Here is a 21,106-nt window from a genome sequence, read left to right as displayed (position 1 = left end):
CTCTGTTCAGCCTAGGTCACTTGCCTACCTCAGCCAATCAGGACACCCCAGAGATGCTGGGCCCTGATTGGTTTCCAGATACTTCCTTCCTGCCTCTGTGGCATGGCGGGTGGGGTCAGTGCCCCCCAGACCAGGTGTCTACCTTACGATGGAGCCCACAATCATGGGGTGTTGTGAGAGGGGCTCCCCACAATGGTCGCTGCACGGTGCATCACTTTTTCACTTTGCTTTGCACATACAAGCACACTCCGATGTCTGGGGGTCTGGTTGCTAAGGAGGCAATACAAGGACTCAAGTTGAGGGCGTGTTGACCAAGACTGAACGGGATATCCATGGCGGAGGGGCCACGTGGCTGCTGGCTCGCCGCTGCTGGCTGACATCAGGCTTCTGGTGAAATATTTTACCCCAAACCGACAGGATGTTTTTCCTGTTTGCAGCCTTGTATGAAATCTGGGACTTTTAGGGGCACCTGGGTGGCTCAGTCGGTTAAGCGCCTGACTTCGGCTCAGGTCATGATCTCACGGTTGGTGGGTTCGAGCCCCGCGTTGGGCTCTGTGCTGTTATCTAGCTCAGAGCCTAGAGCCTGTTTCAGATTCTGTGTCTCCCTCTCTCTCTAACCCTCCCGTGCTCATGCTGTCTCTCTCTCTCTCAGAAATAAATAAAAACATTTAAAAAAAAAGAAATCTGGGACTTTTAGAGTCCCTTTTAAACATACAGACCTCTGGGATGATTAGGCTTCATTGAAACAAGCATTAGCTGGGATGGGGAGCCCACCCTATGGACATGGGAGACTAGGGTGACTGTATCACAGGAGTGATTATTTACTTTAAGCCTCATTTTGCCAGGACCAGATGTCCTGTCCACAGTGAACCAGACATTCGGTGATATTTCTCAATGTGCCTAAGACATTAATCCTCTCACACCCCTCCCCTGAGCAGGGACACACGCCAGGGAAACTAAAGAAAGGAGACTGATGTTTGCGCTCTTGGTTGTGCGACCCACTTAATTGCTTTTGCAGGAATGAAGTGATGGGAGGTCTTGGCACCAGGAATTCGGGTGACTGAGTCATTGAGAAAGAAAATTACAAAACTCAGAATGTTTTCCTGGGAATCCACGGGCACAGCCCGGGAAAAAAAATGAATATATTACGGAAGATTAATTCTTATTGTAGTCAGCAGCACCAGCTGTTTATGAAATCCTGACGGAGAAAAGGAGGGCAAGCTAAAAGATCAGTGAACAGAACAATCCCTGTCTCCAAATTAATAGGTTGTTCTATATATTTGGAAGCGGTTCACTATTTAATTTTATTTAATTTAAGGTCCCAAAGATTGGCCTAATGAACGTGATAAATACAGATTACTAAAATCCCCATAAAAACCCCAGGGGCACAAGGGAATAAGGGATTTGAGATAATTTACACGCATTATCGTAAAGAAAAAAGTTTGTCTTGGGCAGAATACTTTAGAAACGCACCTACTTCTGCTTGCCTTCCTTCATCATCCACCTGATGATGAGAACACCGTTCTTTTGATCAACTTGACCTCTAATTACTCAAGAGTAGCTTTTGGACATGAGCTGTGAATGTGTAAATATGACTATGGTTTTATCTTCCCCTTTCTAGTGTTGCTCTCAGGAGAAAGGAAAGGCTTTTTAATTAAAATTAAGGCAAACAAACCCCCGGGACATCCTGCTGTGCAAAACAGAGATTTGGTTCTGGTCGAGAAAGTTGGATGAAGTGTGTATTGTGTGGCCAAATGTGTCACAGTCATTTCAGCCCCTCTGCCACCCACCCCACCTGGGATCCCTCTGGCTAGTCCTTTCATTACTCTGAGTAGGAAGTATTAGCAGAAACAGCAGTGCAAATAGAACGAGTTGAAGCACAATGGGTTAAGGGTCAAGTGCAAGTAGACCAAGTTGAAACACAATGGGAATAACAGAGCTTTCAAGACATTCACTGCCCACCACTGGAGTTGGTCATATGGTAGATTTTGAAGTATAAACATACCTCATTTTATTGCACTGCATTTTATTGCACTTTGCAGATAGTAAATGGAATAGAGATTTTATGTCCCGGTAATGATTACCCTCTGAACTTGAGAAATCAATACATTCATTTATACAGTTTTGTCTTTAAAAATATGCTGTTGGAATGTTTTCAAAGCTACTTTGAGTGGCATGAGAAAACCAATCTCTTTTATAACCTTGGATTTTTAAAAACTTTTTTTTAATGTTTATTTATTTTTGAGAGAGAGAGCATGAGTGGGGGGAGAGAGAGACAGAGAAAGAGAAAGAGAGAGAGAGAGAATCCAAAGCAGGCTCCAGACTCCAAGGTATCAGCACAGAACCTATCACGGGGCCCAAACCCATGAGCAGCAAGATTGTGACCTGAGCCAAAGTCAGATGCTTAACCAACTGAGCCACCCACGTGTCCCTAACCTTGGATTTTTTTTTAAAAAAAAGCAATTTTTTTGCTGATCTTCGCTGATATTCATCTATTTTAGTCAACAACTTCGGCAGTAAATATCATGCAGCTATTTCCAAACAAATCAAATCTAATCTCAAAGCAGATGAATTATTATTGGTTGTCAGGAGCTTTTGCACCCAGTAAACCTGTGTTGATATTGTTACCTGCATTCTGCAGCTGTGAAAACCCACCAACACAGTAATGATGTGAGAAAGCCAGGATTTGTACTCTGCTGTGTCACTGCAAACATCTAGGCTGTTTCCACTGTGCTACCATTCCTTAAAAGAGGGACTTTTGCGACCCATAGACAGTTTTGAAATAATGTTTTGTAGATCCCAAAGGAATTCCTAAAAATGAATTTTAGAGTGCTTTCAATAATCAATGCTGAGGGGCACCTGGGTGGCTCAGTCAGTTAAGCGTCCAACTTTGGCTCAGGTCATGGTCTCGCGGTTCGTGGGTTCAAGCCCCGCATGGGGTTCTGTGCTGGCAGCTCGGAGCCTGGATCCTGTTTCAGATTCTGTTTCCCTCTCTCTCTACCCCTACTCTGGTCATGCTCTGTCTCTCTCTGCCTCAAAAATAAACTATAAAAAGAAAAAAAAAAACAATGTGGAGAAGGAGCTAGTCTCTCCATTTCAGTGATGATAGAATTCATTTGAATTTAGAAGCCCCATCTCTTTAAAATTAAAAACAATTTTTAATGTAGGCATACCTTGGAAATATTATGGGTTCAGTTTCAGACCACTTCAGTAAAGCAAATATCACAGTAAAGCGAGTCAAGTGAATTACTTGGTTTCTCAGTGCATACAGCAGTTATGTTTAGAACGAACGATACTCTATTACATGTACAGTAGCATTACATCTAAAAAATGTACACGCCTTAATTAAAGAAATACTTTACAGCTGAAAAACTATTCACCGTTTTCTGAGCTTTTGGCAAGTAGTCATCACGGATCACAGATTACCAAAACAAATGTGATAATAATGGAAAAGTTTGAAGTATTTCGGGAATCACCAAAACGTGACACAGAGACACAAAGTGAGCAGGTGCTGATGGAAAAATAGTGCCAACAGACTTGCTCATCATGGGGTCGCCACGAACCTTCAGTTTGCAAAAACCGCAGTATCTGTGAAGCGTGACACAATGGGTGTGCTTTTATTATGACTGATGGTGTTTTTCAGAGTGTGGTCCTGAAACCCTTTGCATTAGAAACAGCTGCAGCTGGTATTGCCCTTTGACCTGGGTAAGAGGGACCCCAGGGCCACATAAGGCCCTCCTGGCCTGGCTTTCCTTTAGCCATACCCCTTCCTATAAGGCAAGGGGTCCCTGAAGAGTAATCACCCCCCTCCCAGATCATGCTCTGAGTGCTCAGAACCCAGAAATCCCCACTAAACTCACGGAATCATGACAAGGACACTCATTTTTATTGCCGCAGAGTGTGATGTGTTCACATGGGTCAACACGGGGCCCCTCACTCTGTGGGAGGGGCTAGGAGAAGGAAAGGAAAGGGGCCCTGCAAGGGTAGGTCACCGCACCTTATTGTCAAGGCCAGGGAAGAGAACATCTGTTATTTAACAGTTTGTTAACTTAAATTCTTTTTGGAAGTTCATTTATTTTTGAGAGAGAGAGAGAGAGATGAGCAGGGGAGGGGCAGAGAGACAGAGAGGGAGAGAGAGCATTCCAAGCATTGTCGAGATGCACATTCTCAGAGCCTATTCCAGACTCCTGCTTCAGAAGCTTTGGGGACAGGCGGGTGCGGGGTGGGCGTGGGGGAAATGCATTTTAACCTGCGCCCTGGGTGATGCTCTCGTGCCCTAAGTTGAGAGCCAGCTTAGGGTGATGCTGCTATTGTTTCTTCGCAGGCTGGGGCTTCAGCATGGGCACCAATTACCACTTCCACAGCTGGCGAGTGTTTGTCATCATCTGCGCTCTGCCCTGCACCGTGTCCATGGTGGCCCTGCGGTTCATGCCAGAGAGCCCACGATTCCTGCTGGAGGTGAGTCAGCCCCCCACCCCCCAGTGTCCCCACCCTATGTGACAGCCCTTCAGCCCCGCCTCCCTTCCTGCTTGCAGGTTGCAACCCACCCCCGTGTCGGCCGACGTGGCCCATCATTAGGTCTGGCTTCCCTGCAGCCCGTGGCCCTGGATGATGACCGTCAGAGGCAGAGGGGCTCAGGAGCTCCCTGAGTGCCAAGGGGCACACGGCTCCCCCGGCTGGGTGGCAGTGGAGGGGCTTCCCCGGGCTGCCTCCAGCACCCACCCTCTCCAGAGGCTCTTCGAACCGGTGGGATGCTTTTTCAAGTTGCTGCAGTGAGATCAGTGGCAATACTTGTGTGGTTCCCAAGTCCATCAGGACTCTTGACCATCTGGGTCCCCTCCCCACCGGAGAGCTGCTGCTGGGGTTTTGTGAGAAGAATCCTTTAGGCTGGGGTGGGGGTCCCTCGAGCCTGCGGTGGTCAGACAGGGCAGGGCTGGCAGAGGAGCAACCTCCTCCATCCCCAATTCTGAGGCTACCTATGTGTCTCCTTCTAGATCTTTCTACAGAGTGATCACCTTGTCAAATTCTTTTGTGCCATTGATCAGGGGCAGGCACAACAGGGAGTTTTTGTTTCTGTCTGTTTTTAACCAGGGATATCTCAACCTGTACCCTCTGTTGTGTGTTAGTTTCCTTGGGCCGCTGACACAAAGCACTTTGTTACAAACTGAGTAGCTTAAAGTAACAGAAATGGTTTCACAGTTCTGGAGGCTGGAAGCTCAACATCAAGGTATCAGCCGAGCCTCCTTCAGTCTGAAGTCTACCGGGGAGTCCTTCCTTGCGTCTTCTAGCTTCCGGTGCTTTGCTGGAAGTCACGTGGCTCACAGCTGCCTCCCTCCTTCCTGCACGTGTCTTCCCAGGCGATCTCCCACCTGGTGTACTCACACGGCTGGCTTCTTGTAAAGACTGCAGTTGAACTAGAGCCCGCGCTGCTCCAGTCAGAACTCATCTTAATTACATCTACAGCAAGCCTAGTTCCAAATAGGGTCATATTCCAAGGTCCTGGGGTGGGGGGAGCACAATTCAATCATAACCTGTTGCTGCTTTGCTCTCCCTTGTCAGAGAGGAATGTGGTTCCCACCCAGCAGTCCATTCAATTTTTTAAAAATGTTTATTTTTAAGATAGCACCAGCAGTGGAGGGGCAGAGAGAGAGGGAGACAGAGGATTCGAAGCGGGCTCCACACTGTCAGCAGTGAGCCTCACGTGGGGCTCCAACCGTGAGATCACGCCTTGACCTGAAGTCGGATGCACAACCGACTGAGCCACCCAGGCGCCCCATTCAACTTGACAACGACGTTACAACAGTGTTGTACTGTGTGATGGGAATAGTGTCTGATGGGGCAATGCCTCACATTTATACCTGGAAGGCGCTACCTCGTTATCCTTCCGAGATGGGCTGGGGGCAGAGCCTGGTCTTGGTCACAAGCCCCAGATGGCAGTGAATCCGTGTCTAATCGCCTCACACTCGGATGTGTCGGGCTTCCACTCTTACTCAGCAAGGGAGTTCTTATTCCTCTTTCCTTTCTTTAACCAGATGGGTAAGCACGACGAAGCCTGGATGATTCTCAAGCAAGTTCATGACACGAACATGAGGGCGAAGGGGACCCCCGAGAAGGTGTTCACGGTAAGTGTGTGGCATCTTTGCCAACAGGGTGGGGGGGTTCCCCGTTTTACTATTTTGTCTTGCTAAAAATTAATTTTATTCTGTTATTATATCAATTGGACAAAGAAAGTATATAATAAAACCCCTGACCTTCCTATTAATGTGTCATAATTATTTGTTCATTTTGATGGATATCCTTCTTGTTACTGCTGTTTGTTACAAAATAAAAAACAGCGAAAGAGAAAAACTAGCTGTATTTGTACGGGAATTAGCATATGTACATATATTTACATCTACATATTTTTAAAGAGTACTCATAAGTATTCTGTCTATTGTCTCAGAATTATTCTTTTTAAAAAATGTTTATTTTTGAGTGTGAGGGAGGGAGAGAGAGAGAGAGAGAGAGAGAGAGAGAATGAGCAGGGAGAGAGAGAGGGAGACACAGAATCTGAAGGAGGCTCCAGGCTCTGAGCTGTCAGCACAGAGCCTGGCCTGGCACGGGGCTTGAACTCACGAACCACGAGATCATGACCTGAGCTGAAGTCAGACGCTTAAGCCACCCAGGCGCCCCACAGAATTTTCCTTTCCGTACACATTAATCTTGGGAACATGAACACACTTTCTCTAGACGTGTCCCTGAACACTAGAAACTTATCTACCCTGTTTTGTTACCTTGTTCCTGTTAACATTGTTTCTCACACTCCTGGTTCCTTCCCCTTCCAGTTCTCGGTGGGTTTTCTAAGGGGAGACTCCTGGAAATAAAATGACTGGCTCAAAAAGCACTAGGATTTTTATAGCTCTTGAGTTATGCTGCCAAATGACACTTCAGTAGGGCTGTGACAATCTAAGTGCCGTGAGCAACAGGAGAGTCGTTTCTCTTAGCCTGAATTTTGTTTCTTGCTAGTTTAAAAAGTGAATTACTAGTGAGTGGCAGTTCCAGGAAGATGCCGTGTGAGTTACCACGATCTGGGCGCCCCCAGCCAAGCTCTGTGGCCAGTGAGGAGCGGCCCACTGAGGGTCTGAGCACCTGTTCGCATACCTTCCTTGCAGGCTGGAAAGGAAGCCCTTTCCACAAGGAAGCCCTCCTGGATTAACTGCCTTCTGCTCCAATTCACTGCTTTTGCTTCTTTGGCTTCCGCCATTGATTCTGCACAAAACAGTTGTCCTAGAAGCCCCGAGTCTCAGGCAGGACCACCTGGTGCTAAGAATCCACAACTCGGAGTGAGACAGTCTGAGTCCAAACCCCAGTTTTGATACTTTGTAGCTGTGTGGGCTTAGGCAAGGTACAGTCTCTGCCTCAGTTTCCTTATTGTGGAAAGACCTGATGATAATATCTGTAAATATGTTTATGGTAGGGATTGAATAAGTGGCCTAAGCCAGTATCTGCCTGGGAGTAGGGGCTACATAAGCATTAATTATTATTCTAAAATGTTATGACCTATTATTTTCATAAATTAAATTAGCGATAAATTTTATTGCTGTTCAATGGCCTATTTCTGTCGATCCCAATGCTGCTAAAAATATCTAAAATATGAGACCAGTGCTTTTATTACACGCATTTATTAAGAAGCACGACTAACAGGAAAACTGGGCGTAGCTGGCTCTCCCAGAACCCCAGCCCCACTGCTGCCTGCGACGGATCATAGTCCTGCAGCCGTGGACACAGGTGTGGACAGCCGCCCTTAGCGGGGCTCCCTGCCCACAGGCACCTGCGTGTGCTGGGCTGAGTCCCCCACCCTTATTCCCGGGAGGCGTCTTCGTGGTCTTCTGTCTCCGCCTCGGGCCTCTGAATCCACATCAGCTGGGCTGGACTTTGTACCACATCGACCTGGTGTGACACACACACACAGACACACACAGAGACAAAGACACAAACACACACATAGAGACACAGACACACACTCATCATACACACAGATACACATGTAGACACACAGACACACACACATATCATAATACAGACACACACACAGACACACAGACACACACACCTAATAATACAGACACACAGACACATACATATAGATAGAGGAACACATGCACATGATAATACAGACACATGTATACAGACACAGAGACACACACACATAGACACACAGACACACACATCATACATGGAGACACACAGATACATGCATACAGACACCCACAGACACAGACATACACATATAGCGACACACACACATAGACACGTAGACACACACATAGACACATAGACACACAGACACACACATCATACATGGAGACACACAGATACATGCATACAGACACCCACAGACACAGACATACACATATAGCGACACACACACATAGACACGTAGACACACACATAGACACATAGACACACAGACACACACATCATACATGGAGACACACAGATACATGCATACAGACACCCACAGACACAGACATACACATATAGCGACACACACACATAGACACGTAGACACACACATAGACACATAGACACACAGACACACACATCATACATGGAGACACACAGATACATGCATACAGACACCCACAGACACAGACATACACATATAGCGACACACACACATAGACACGTAGACACACACATAGACACATAGACACACAGACACACACATCATACATGGAGACACACAGATACATGCATACAGACACCCACAGACACAGACATACACATATAGCGACACACACACATAGACACGTAGACACACACATAGACACATAGACACACAGACACACACATCATACATGGAGACACACAGATACATGCATACAGACACCCACAGACACAGACATACACATATAGCGACACACACACATAGACACGTAGACACACACATAGACACATAGACACACAGACACACACATCATACATGGAGACACACAGATACATGCATACAGACACCCACAGACACAGACATACACATATAGCGACACACACACATAGACACGTAGACACACACATAGACACATAGACACACAGACACACACACATCATACATGCAGACACACAGATACATGTATACAGACACACATAGACACACACATAGACACACAGACACACACATCATACATACAGACACACAGATACATGTATACAGACACACACGCAGACACAGAGACACAGGACACATGTATAGACACACAGACGCACGTCACTCATTCTAGGCATTTACAAGCTTAATAACTTTCCTGACAATTTGAGGAACTTCCTCACAGAGCACACAGTCTTCCCCTTCTTCCCACTTTTCTTCCTCCTTTTTAGCCTTCCCCCTCTTTCCTCTGTGCCACAGGTCACTGGGCTTCTCTATCATTCCCTGCCCCCCCTCCCCCCGAGCAGTCTGTTGGTGTATTTATTCCAAGCAAACCCAGAGCCCCTGAGAGGCGTCTTGCTGGATGCTTGCTCTCTGCCTCCTCTGCGCACCTGTCCCCGCCTTTCCAGTGACTGCAGACTCTCCCTGGCCCCCGTCTTACCCAGGGGCCCGAGCGGTATCTGACACAGAGGGCTTCCCTGACTGCTGCTTCCAGAAGGACCGCTTCTAAATCAACCACGTGGGCTTGCCAGACCAGGGGTCCTTTTAGAGAAGTGATCCCACATTCTCTCTCTCTCTTTTTTTCCCCCCCACATTCTCTCTTGAGCAGCCTCATTTTGAGGAAGGAGGTCTCAGCTTGGAAATCAATAAACCGGAAGCCTCTGGTTTCCAAAGGCAAAAACTCAGCCTTTCACTTCCGCCCTAGAGCCCCTCACCTGGGGATGGACGTGCGCCTCGAGGCAGAGTTCAGGCAGAGATCCCTGAGTGGGCACCTGGGCCCCGTGGCCCGTGGGCATTCTGTTAGTCCAGCCCACGTGCTCGTCACGAGTCCTTAGGCATCACCCCTGCTTTTAGTAGTTTTCGTCTAACAGGAAAGAGAATTAAAAAGGTTATGGCCTCAGCATTCCCTGCTGACTTTGTAATCCTATTAATTATGTAGAAGTGAGGGACCGGATGGGCCAGCGGAAAGAAAAGAAAGAACAACTGGAAAATGTTGGCGAGTCAGGGAGCAGTGGCAGTCGGGAGTGAACTCCGACTGAATGGGGTTAACTGCTTTGCTCCCCAGTGCTCCCTGCAGTAAACGACATGACATAATGAGCAGTAGAGTGACAGGTGCTGGGTCCTCACTATGCTAAAATATGGCGCCTTGGTATATCGAGTGCCTTAAGCTAAAGGAGTCTGAGAAAATAGCAGAGGCAGGAAGATCACTCTGACCTCTCCCCACTCACCCTTCTTCCCTGGAACAGGTCATAAAAATCTGCTGTGTGAAGTTACTGTCCCCGTAGCAGGAGGAAAGAAGACATTCTGATCACCAGAGATGCAGGGCGGGGCCGAGAAGGCTGTGTTAAACAAACCTTGTTAAATCAACCCTTTCTTCCGAGTCATTTCTTCACCATTTACCACCCTTAGCCTCAACCCCTTCGTCTTGTCAATTCTTTACAAATTCCTTGTTTCATGGGGCGCCTGGGTGGCTCAGTCAGTTAAGCATCCGACTTCAACTCAGGTCATGATCTCACGGTTCGTGAGTTCGAGCCCCGCGTCAGGCTCTGAGCTGTCAGCCGGCTTTGGATTCTGTGTCTCCTTCTCTCTCTGTCCCACTCCCACTTGTGTTCTGTCTCTCAAAAATAAATAAATGCAAAAAAAAAAAATTTAAAACAAAACAAATTCCTTATTTCATGATCTAAAAGGTATAAAAGCTTTCTGCTCCGCTTTCTTCCCCAGTCCTTCGTTGTTTTTGGAAGGCTCCCTTGCACGTGTTAAAATTCGATTGAAGGTGTAGGTTTTTCTCCTGTTAATCTATCTTTGTCAGTTTAATTTTCATACCCAGCCTGGGTTGCTAAGAGGGGCGAGGGAAACTTTTTCCTTCCCTGCAAAGCCCTAGATTTGACCACTCCATTCGCTGGCTGCCTCCTGAGCTTCTGAACTGCCCCCAGGCAGGTGTCCCCTGTGAAATGTTCTGCACGGCTGGGGTGAACACAGGCCATGTTCCAATTTAGACCCAATCAAAGACAAGTATCCTAGTTAATTGTCAAGTAGAGTAATTTTGCTTGAGGTTGTTAATACACTCACTCTCCACGTCCCTAGGGAATAGGTTGTTATTTTTTCTCCCCTGAGGAGCAATGAAGGGAGAAGGTAGCATTTGAGTGGCTATCTTAGTGCCTAGGAGTCTGATTTTTGACCTGCTTCCTGATTTGGGGGTCAACCTTCCCCTCTGACCTCTTTTGGCTGCAGTGAGGGCTCATGGCCTCCCTGGGGGTATCTGATAACATGAAGCCCAGTTCCCACCGGGGGTTCTGTTCCAGGGCCTGTGTGTTTACCCCCCTGCATCCCTGTCAGAGCCCAGGCAGAGAGACTTGCAACAGACATGCACCTGTGGGTGGCTGGACACACCCAGGAGGCTCTCAGCATGCTCCTTCCCTCCAATTTCAGGAAGATGCTTTTACCAGATTCTTTTTTTTTTTTTTTAATTTTTTAAAATTTATTTCTAGGAGAGAGAGAGAGACAGACACAGCATGAGCAGGGGAGGGTCAGAGAGAGAGGGAGATACAGAATCTGAAACAGGCTCCAGGCTCCGAGCTGGCAGTCAGCACAGAACCCAATGCGGGGCTCGAACCCACGAACCGCAAGATCATGACCTAAGCGAAAGTCGGACGCTTAACCGACTAAGCCACCCAGGCGCCCCATACCAGATTCTTTTTAAAACAATTTTTAATGTTTCTTTTTTCTTTTTTTTTTGAGAGAGCTTGAGAGGGGGAAAGTGGAGAGAGAGGGAGACACAGAATCTGAGGCAGGCTCCAGGCTCTGAGCTGTCAGCACAGAGCCCGACACGGGGCTCGGACTCATGGACTGTGAGATCATGACCTAAGTCAAAGCCAGATGCTTAACCGACTCAGCCATCCAGGTGCCCCCTTTTACCAGATTCTTAAAGGGGTGCCAGGCCTCTCTCAAGTTTAAGAACTACTGTTTTTAGAGTTTAGGAAAGCATAGGCATGCCATCCTCGACCTAGGGCTCAGAGCTAATGAGCCCTTTGTCCATATTCAGGGGCTGATTTTTCCCTGTGGATTTCCAGCTCTGCTTCTTCACATGTCCTCATGTGCTCAGATGGCTGAAGAAAGCAGTGGAGAAACTCTTATGACAAATAAATAAAGTTTGTTGGAGGGGTGATGGAAACTCTGAATTTTTTTGAGTGTTCTTCCATTTTCCCCCTGAATATGTCTGTAACCATGAACCTTGCTCACTTGGCTAAAAAGAGTGTATGGTTGGCAATCTTGCTAACATGATGATTAGTTGTAGAATTCAGTGGTTGCTTTAAACATTGGTTAACTTGACAGACACTGTGTTGGTGAGTCAGGACTGCTCACTGGGGCTACCTGCTGACATTGGACAAGTCAACATTTTGCAGGGCCCTTGAGGGGGAGCGCTGAGATGTATAACCTTATCCCTACCCCCCATTTATGTGATTTCTACCAGGAAAACCAGAGACAGCAAGGAGAACATGATTTCTTTATTCTGCTGTGTTTTAAAGATATCTTATGTAGTGGGGCACCTGGGTGGCCCAGTCAGTTAAATGTGTGACTCTTTTTTTAATTAAAAAATTTTTTTACTTTTTATGTTACTAACCTTTAACCAGTTGGTGTCATGTGAGTAAAAGAGTGTATGTAGTACTCCAATGCTTGTTTCCTACCAGGGTATCCCTTTGGGATGTAGAATATTTCTATAAATAAGAGATAATCCAACCCAACTACCTCTACAACAAAGTTACTCCAAATGTCTCTAACCAGGCATGAAAGCAAGAGATAACTTGAAAGTCATTAAAGGTAATTAACTATATAAAAAAATATAATTTACTAATAAACAGATAAATGTCCTTGAATCTCCTAATACAGGCTCTGCCCCTATTTTATGAGCCTGGAGTCCTTGCAATAATACTGCTTTTTAAGATAACACTGATTAATAAGTATACATGAACTTAGAGGAGCCTCTCTTCCTGGAAGAAAATGTAAGTCAGATACTGCCCACTCCATTAAGATGATACTTGATATTTGTACTTGTGCCTTTTAACAACCTTAAAATAATTAAAAAGTGTGAAATAAAAAAAAAATTTTTACTTAATAAATTTTTTATTTATTACAATTTTTTAAATTTATTATTTTTGAGAGAAAGCAAAACACATGAGTGGGGAAGGGGTGGGGGGTGGATAGAGGATCCAAAGTGGGCTCCATGCTGACAGCAGAGAGCCTGATATGGGGCACAAACTCATGAACCATGAGATTGGGACCTGGGCCACCCAGGTGCCCCAAGCTCTGACTCTTTATTTTGGCTCAGATCATGATCTCACAGTTCATGAGATGGAGCCCTGTATTTGGCTCTGCACTGACAGTACACAATCTGCTTGGGATTGTCTCTCTCTGCCTCTCTCTCACACTCTCTCTTTCTCAAAATAAATAAATGAAATTTAAAAAATTAAAAAAAATCTTAAAAAGCGACCTCTCCCCCAACACACACACACCATTGCTTACATGGGTTCTAGACTTCTGTGATGTTAATAGTTAATACCTATTAAGGATTGATTTCTGAATTTCAAGGTGGAGTCACTCTACTGTAGGCAAATCAGATATAGATGGGAAGTCAGTGTATTATGTCTGATGAATATAAATTTCTCAAAAGCATGATCTAGTGAAAAGATGGGTTCATCTTGTCTGTGGTAGGACATATCTGCCTGAGAAAGAGTCCTAACAGAGGCCATGTACATCTTTGATTAAGAATCACTGAACTCGAGGGTCATCAAGGGCTCCTATGGCCCTTCATAACTTACATAAATCAGTTACACTAAATGAAACATTGAAGTTTGACATGGGGCGCCTGGGTGGCTTAGTCGGTTAAGCGTCCGACTTTCGCTTAGGTCATGATCTCGCGGTTCGTGGGTTCGAGCCCCGCGTCGGGCTCTGTGCTGACTGCCAGCTCAGAGCCTGGAGCCTGTTTCAGTCTGTGACTCCCTCTCTCTCTGACCCTCCCCTGCTCACGCTGTCTCTCTCTCCTAGAAATAAATAAAACATTTAAAAAAAAAAAGAAAAGAAAAGTTTGACATAAAGTGGGGTTAAGATTCTGTCCACCATCTTTGTTTTGCAGGTGTCCCACATCAAAACCCCCAAGCAAATGGATGAATTCATTGAGATCCAAAGTTCAACAGGAACTTGGTACCAGCGCTGGCTGGTCAGGTTCAAGACCACGTTCAAGCAGGTATGATTGGGAACATGAAGGAGATGAGAGGCAGTCCATGTGGCAAGCTGTAACTTCAGTGGATGAAGGATAAAGACCCTGAACACCCCCATCAACCCAGGACAGTGTGGTGGAGAGGAAGTACCTTGGACGGGGACATTTGGGACATAGCCCGTGGCTGCTTCTCACTTGCTGTGTGACTTGAGCCACAAACTCTCTAAACCTTAGTGTCTTTTCTTTGCTCTTCCTCCCCAAGGAAGAGATTTTGAATGCAGGCGCAATGTCTCCTCTTAGTAAACATCCTTCTCTCTAGCATCTTCTTTTTACATAAGCCAGAGGAAGACAGGAGTGAGTGAAATAGATTGTTCCTTGAGTGTGTTGGAGATTTCTGAGAAAGTCTCTATGAAGGGCAAGGCCATTTCTCTGGAGAAGTGACTCCTCTAGGCAAGTCAGCGGTCAAACACTGAGGTAGCTGATGACCTTCGTTTTGAATGGCTGTTAAGTGCTGGGAATATCAGCCACTCCCACAGACAGAGGGCAGAACTCACTACTCAAGGTGACTCAGTGTCTTGGAATCCCGGCTCAGTGTGCTTTTGAGGGCCTGTGTGCAGTACTGTCGTGTTCCCAGGGAAGACGCTCCGGGGCTGCTGTGTGGGAGGCTGAGGCCAGCAGTAAGGAGAGAAGAAGCTCTCTTTGTTATTTGAACAGCATTGCTGCCTCTGGGAGACCATGGTTGCCCGTTCTCTCATGGATTCCTAGGAAATTTATCAGAACATCTTGCAAACGGGCTCTTCCAAGTCTCACGTCCCTTGCTTTAATAACCTTTCTCTGTGTGGGTTACAGGTCTGGGATAATGCTATGTACTGTGTGATGGGGCCCTACAGGATGAACACGCTGATTCTGGCTGTGGTCTGGTTCACCATGGCTTTAAGGTAAATGCTGGCTTACTCAGCCTCACTCATTTCCCTGTGCAAGTGCCTCATCTATAAACCAAAGGTTACAATTCATTCTAACACATGGAGTCTGGATGTTTTTGGTTGCAAGTAACAGGCAACCCAGTCTAGTGGCTTCTACAACAAGGACATGTCTTATCCTTTGTTTCAGTCTCAGGCTATAGCTCTCCGGGTGATGGCCAGATGCCTGAGCTCTTCTTGGCATCCCATCAACAGTGGAGTGGAGGGGCGCCTGGGTGGTTCAGTTGGTTAAGCATCCAACTTCGGCTCAGGTTGTGATTTCGCAGTTTGTGAGTTCGAGCCCTGCGTCGGGCTCTGTGCCGATTGCTTAGGGCCTGGAGCCTGCTTTGGATTGTGTCTCCCTCTCTCTGCCCCTCCTCTGCTCATACTCTGTCTCAAAAACAAAACAAAACATTAAAAATTTTAAAAACAAACAAACAAAAACACCAATGGGAAAATGTTCCAAGGAGGAAGAGACTGCCTCTGTCTGAGCTTATCCTTTTATTTATTTTTAAGTTTTTTTAATGCTTATTTATTTTTGAGAGAGAGAGTGTGAGCAGGGGAAGGGAGAGAGAGGAGGAGACTCAGAGTCCAAAGCAGGCTCCAGGCTCTGAGCTCTCAGCACAGAGCCCAATGTGGGGCTCGAACCCATGAACTGTAAGATCATGACCTGAGCTGAAGTCAGACACTTAACCTACTGAGCCCCCCAGGCGCCCCCGAGCTTCTCTTTTTAACAGCAAGGAAAGCTTTCTCAAGAGCACCCCCTCCCCAGCAGCCTTTCTCTCTGTTATACTAGCCAGATGTGTGTCACACACCTAGTGCCGAACGAATCACTGGCAAAGGAGATGTGATTTCCCAGGCATTTCAGACGAGTCAGGATTGACCTCTGAGCTAAAGATACCGTTGCTGCTGAAGCGAAATCTAGTTTCTGTTCTTGAGGAAGAAGCAGGGAATGAGGGCTGAGTAGGCAGCCGTCAGTTGCACTGTGATTATTAAATAGATAAAAGAGCGAGACACTGCAGTGATTGCAGTGATGTGCCTCCCCGCCCCAGTAAGGAAAATCGAATGTAATGGGATTGGTGATTAGCTGGCTCGTCTTAACTGGTAGGTTTTCACCCCTGTCATTTCATGCCCTTCCAAATATAATGACCCTCTTTATGCCACTCCAGCTATTTACTGTGTTATGAGGCTACTTACTGTATATAGAAAGTGCTTACAGTCATTTCTGGCATGTAATAAGTGCTCAATAAATTGCTGTTATCAGCAAAGAACTTTCGATGAGGTTTTAAGCTTTTGTCTGTGAAATTGCTTTGTTCACCACCACTTGTGCCCAAAGGAGATTAAATAGGGTCTGTTGGTCTCTTTGATTCCTGGAAGAACATGGAGAGACCTACTTTCTCTCAATATCTCAATACCTCTCAATACCTCTCTCAATTCATGGGGACCCGAATACGTAAAGCCAGAGAGGAAGCCAGACCTATTCCCCACCATTTCCTCTGTCTAAATGAGAAGGAAACATTTCAGAAGCCAGAGATAGTAGATACTGGGGTTCAGTTCTCTGATAGCTCTAAAATAGGTCTTATTTTATTTACTTATATGTGATTTAGTTCTGTTGAATAGGTAATGCATTTCAAATGCTGAAGCAACAGAGAGGTATATACATAGTTTCACATTCTTATTTTTTTCTCGTTTCCTTATTCAAAGGAAGACATATTCTACATCTGCTTTTCACACTCAACATTATATTCAGTAGAGCTATTGTCTCAGTAAGTTGAGGTTTTCCTCACGCGTAGTACACGTGCACAGAACACAGGGTAGCGCCACACTTTATTCAACTAGGGCCTTAGTGCTAGACCCTTGGGAAGTCTTCAGACTTGGGCTATCATAAATGAGACCACATTGAGCAATTGTGCTTGCAGGCTACTTTATACTTGGGCAAGCTGATCGATGGAATAGGTATCTATCTAGACATGGGATTATGGAGTCAAAGGAGTGAATCCATCACTAACTTTTTTTAGACATGGACCAGTCTCCCCCATGATGCATGAGAGCACCTGCTTACCTGTACCCTCAGTAACAGGGTTTTGGCAAACTCCAGGCTTTTGAGAATCTGGTGGTTGACAATGATAATGGTGAGGCTTTCATTTGCATTTTTGTTACGAATGGGGTTGCACATCTTTGAAAAATATTTAGCGGCCAGTTTTGTGGGTTGGCGATCTTGAGTTTTGTGGGTATAAAGTTATATCATCTGGAAATGGAGATAGTCTTACCTCTTGCTTCACAGTTTTAATTTCCTGTTTTCTCTCCTGCCTGAGTTGGCTAAGCCCTATGATGTGGTGTTAAGTAGTGGTGGTGATAATCGGTGTCCCAGTCTTGCTTCTGACGTTAGTGGGAATGCCTTTACCACTTCTTTTTCAAACTGAGATGTGTATTTTCTTATATGTTAAGGGAGTGCCCGCCTGTTCCCAATCTATTAGTGTGCTTTAAATCAGGGATGAAATCTTAAAAAATCAAGGGCCTTTTCAGCATCTATGGAGATGGTTCTGATATTTTTCCTTAGATCTGTCCATATGATGAGTGATAATATTAGAGTTTCTAATAATGAACCGTATTCATGCATTTAAAATGAGCTGGATTGACACCAGCCTAGGGATGCAGACTCTGATCATGAAAGAACGAAGCGTGTTTTGCCTGAATATGCTGTCTTCTGTGTTACAGCTACTATGGACTGACGGTTTGGTTCCCTGATATGATCCGGCATTTCCAAGACGTAGACTACAAGTCCAAAGTGAAGACGTTTGTGGGTGAGAATGTGTACGGCGCCACCATCAACTTCACGATGGAGAATCAGATTCACCGACGCGGGAAACTTGTGAATGACAAGTAAGTGAGAGACCACAGGCTTTCCCCGGATCAGGGTGACAGTCCGTGGGGACTGTTCTTGGGAGAGGGGCCATTGGAAAGAGAATTCAATACGGCAGGTGAACGAGCTCTTAGGCTGTTGTAGTACCACAGCATCACAACACTGTTGCTGGAGATGCAGCGAGGCGTCCTGAGGCTCCGTGTGGTGCTGGCCTCCAGTCCTCCCTCATCTCCTGGCTAGTGCTGGTTCATCCAAGGATGGGGATGTTTGACTGAGGAGAGGCAATTGGACCATTTTCCTCAAGATCTCACACCTTTAATGGACATGCCCACAGGGCTGTGGCCCCTTACCCACGCCTGCCTAGAGAGAAGGCCCAGAGGGTTGAGATCCCTATGCCAAACCAATGCCTGGCTTTGAGGTTTTTCTTTGATTTTGGAAGTTCTCTAGAAGCAAATCCGGACACTGGTATAATACTATCTTATATGAGCTTTTCATCTAATATTATGTCCAACTGTTGGTCTGCATGGCCCACTGCCGTAAAGAGCATTGTCCACTGGGGCAAAGTCAGTGGTATATTGGAAGAGTCCACATCATTGCAGGGCTGTCTCATCAATCCCTTTTAATTCTTTCCTGGGACCCGTGACATGGACAACCCTCCCACCCCCCACCCCGCTGGGCTTTTAGAATGCCTCTTTGAGGCTGGTCTCTTCAGGCCCCCAAATGGGTTGGGCCAGTACATTAAAGGTGACCCCAGACTACATTATTCACTAGGCTGAACATTTACTCCTGTTTCCCTTCCTGAACTGCACTTCGCAAGCTCACCCAGTCAGGCTGCGTGGTGGCACCAGAAATAAGCAGGTAATTCAGCGTCAGTGAATTAAACACCTCCATATTTACCACCTCCGTATGAGGTTTAACAGCAAGAATTCTCCCCTACGTGCATGGTCTCCCACAGCCCCTGTGCCCAGCTAACTGTCTGACAGAAGTGGCCCTGGCCATCAGTCAGCCACAGTAGGAGAGGAGCCTCCGTCTGGGTGAAGTCCAGGGGGGACAGGAGCGTGTCTTCCGCAGACCAGTTTGTATTGCTCTGATGGGCTGTCCCTTAGCGAACATTCACTGTTACTTAGGATGAGACAGAGAGTGTGAGATAAAAGGGGGAATTTTATTTCTACAAATATAAAAGAGGAGGGGTAGAGAAAGACAGAGAAAATCTTGGGCACCTGGATGGCTCAGTCAATTAAGTGTCTAACTCTTGGTTTCAGCTCAGATCATGATCTCACAGTTTTGTGAGTTTGAGCCCCATGTCAGGCTCTGCACTGCAGCGCAGAGCCTGCTTGGGATTCTCTCTCTCCCTCTCTCTCTGTCCCTCCCCCACTCTGTCTCTGTCTCTCTCAAAATAAATAAACTTAAAAAAAAATCCTTAAGAAAATAAAACAAAGAAAAGCTCAAGCAGGCTCCATGCTCGGCACAGAGCCCACCCCAGGGCTCAATCTCATGACCTTGGGATCATGACCTGAGCCAAAATCAGGAGTTGGCTATTCAACCTGACAGCCACCCAGGCGCCTCAAAGATGACATTTGTTTAAATGAGGAAGCCCAGTCATGAACGTCTACAGCTTCGTTGCCCACACGTGCACACAGCCTCTTTGCAGACACTTTGGTCATTGAAATCAGATGAGAGTGGCCACCAGAGCAATGGCAGCTAGCAGAGATGGGCAGCAGTTGGCTCAGGATTTCTCACTCTTGGGGCTCTTTGGGGTTAAGTCAGGGGATTTTGTGCTGATGTTTCCAAGGAAGAAATGTTGCTGTTGCTTTATAAGAACTCTTCGGAAACATTGGACAGTAAGGAACAGTAGGGATTGCCATATGTCACCCATGAATTGACACCATTCCCTGCACAGACTGAGTCAGTAAAAAAGACATCATTTATGAAGTCTCCAATGTTCATTGATACTCTGTTGTGATATTAGTAATAATAATGATAGTATGGCATGGATAATGAGGCTTATAATCATAACCATGTAGCCAACATTATAAAGCACTTCTATGTGCCAGCAGCTGCCTTATGTGCATTATATAGACTATTGCATTTAATTATTTATTATTATTATTATTATTGTTCAATGTTTATTTTTAAGAGAGAGAGAGATAGAGCATGAGTAGGGGAGGGGCAGAGAAAGAGGGAGACACAGAATCTGAAGCAGGCTCCAGGATCTGAGCCATCAGCACAGAGCCTGACATGGGGCTTGAACTCATGAGCCATGAGATGATGACCTGGGCCTAAGTTGGACCCTTAACTGACTGAGCCACCCAGGGACCCTTGACTATTGCATTTAATCCTCCCAAGAATGATGGAACCCTCCAGGAGGCAAGGGTTATGCTTGGGGATACAGAAGCTCAGAGAGGCTGAGTAGCTCACCCAAATCACACAGCTTACGAACATAGAACATTCATGCTCGAATCCCATACCCTTGACAACTCAAGGTTGCACAGGGAAACTCTCCATTCCTGCACAGACCCCCTGTGCTACATGGTGTCTTCTGCATTAAAAAGTTCATTGCCATGCCAGAATCCTCATGGCTTGCAACAGGCTGGGTTTGGAGTTCTTAGACTGAGCTACACAGAAAATGGGAACTTCTGACCCACTCTCTTCTTTTAACCTCTCTCAGCCTCTGGAAACTTGTCAAGCTTCCGGGTGGGGGTGAAGAGCAAGCAAGGGTTCTTGAAAGCGGTGGTCTCCTGTGGACCCAGGACCCTAGGAGACCACACAGTTATTGCCAAGGGTCTGAGAATGGATGCAAAGATTCCACATGCACAGATATGCTGCCATACTTCTACATTTCAAGAGCCTGTGGCTATTTTTGTGTAATTATTAAAATATAAATTCCTTTAAAAGGATCAATGAATTACTTTTAACTTGTCATTTATGTTTTTTAACCAGTGGAT

The 21,106-nt window shown here is 46.1% G+C and overlaps 1 protein-coding gene across 1 annotated transcript in view; it reads left to right on the top strand.

Moving 5' to 3' along the window:
- SV2B (synaptic vesicle glycoprotein 2B) overlaps nt 1-21,106 on the top strand; it is an 83,090-nt gene that overhangs the window by 34,446 nt on the left and 27,538 nt on the right. Inside the window, exons 4-8 of the mRNA XM_077774390.1 lie at nt 4,325-4,458; nt 6,033-6,122; nt 14,256-14,366; nt 15,189-15,277; nt 18,017-18,181. Coding sequence (XP_077630516.1) covers nt 4,325-4,458; nt 6,033-6,122; nt 14,256-14,366; nt 15,189-15,277; nt 18,017-18,181 — 589 coding nt within the window. The remainder of the gene's footprint in view (nt 1-4,324; nt 4,459-6,032; nt 6,123-14,255; nt 14,367-15,188; nt 15,278-18,016; nt 18,182-21,106) is intronic.

The sequence above is a fragment of the Crocuta crocuta genome, unplaced genomic scaffold, assembly GCF_008692635.1.
Source record: "Crocuta crocuta isolate KB4526 unplaced genomic scaffold, BGI_CrCroc_1.0 scaffold7, whole genome shotgun sequence".
Taxonomy (NCBI): Eukaryota; Metazoa; Chordata; class Mammalia; order Carnivora; family Hyaenidae; genus Crocuta; species Crocuta crocuta.
The sequence above is the reverse complement of the archived record's forward strand: the minus strand, read 5'-3'. Positions and strand labels throughout refer to the sequence as shown.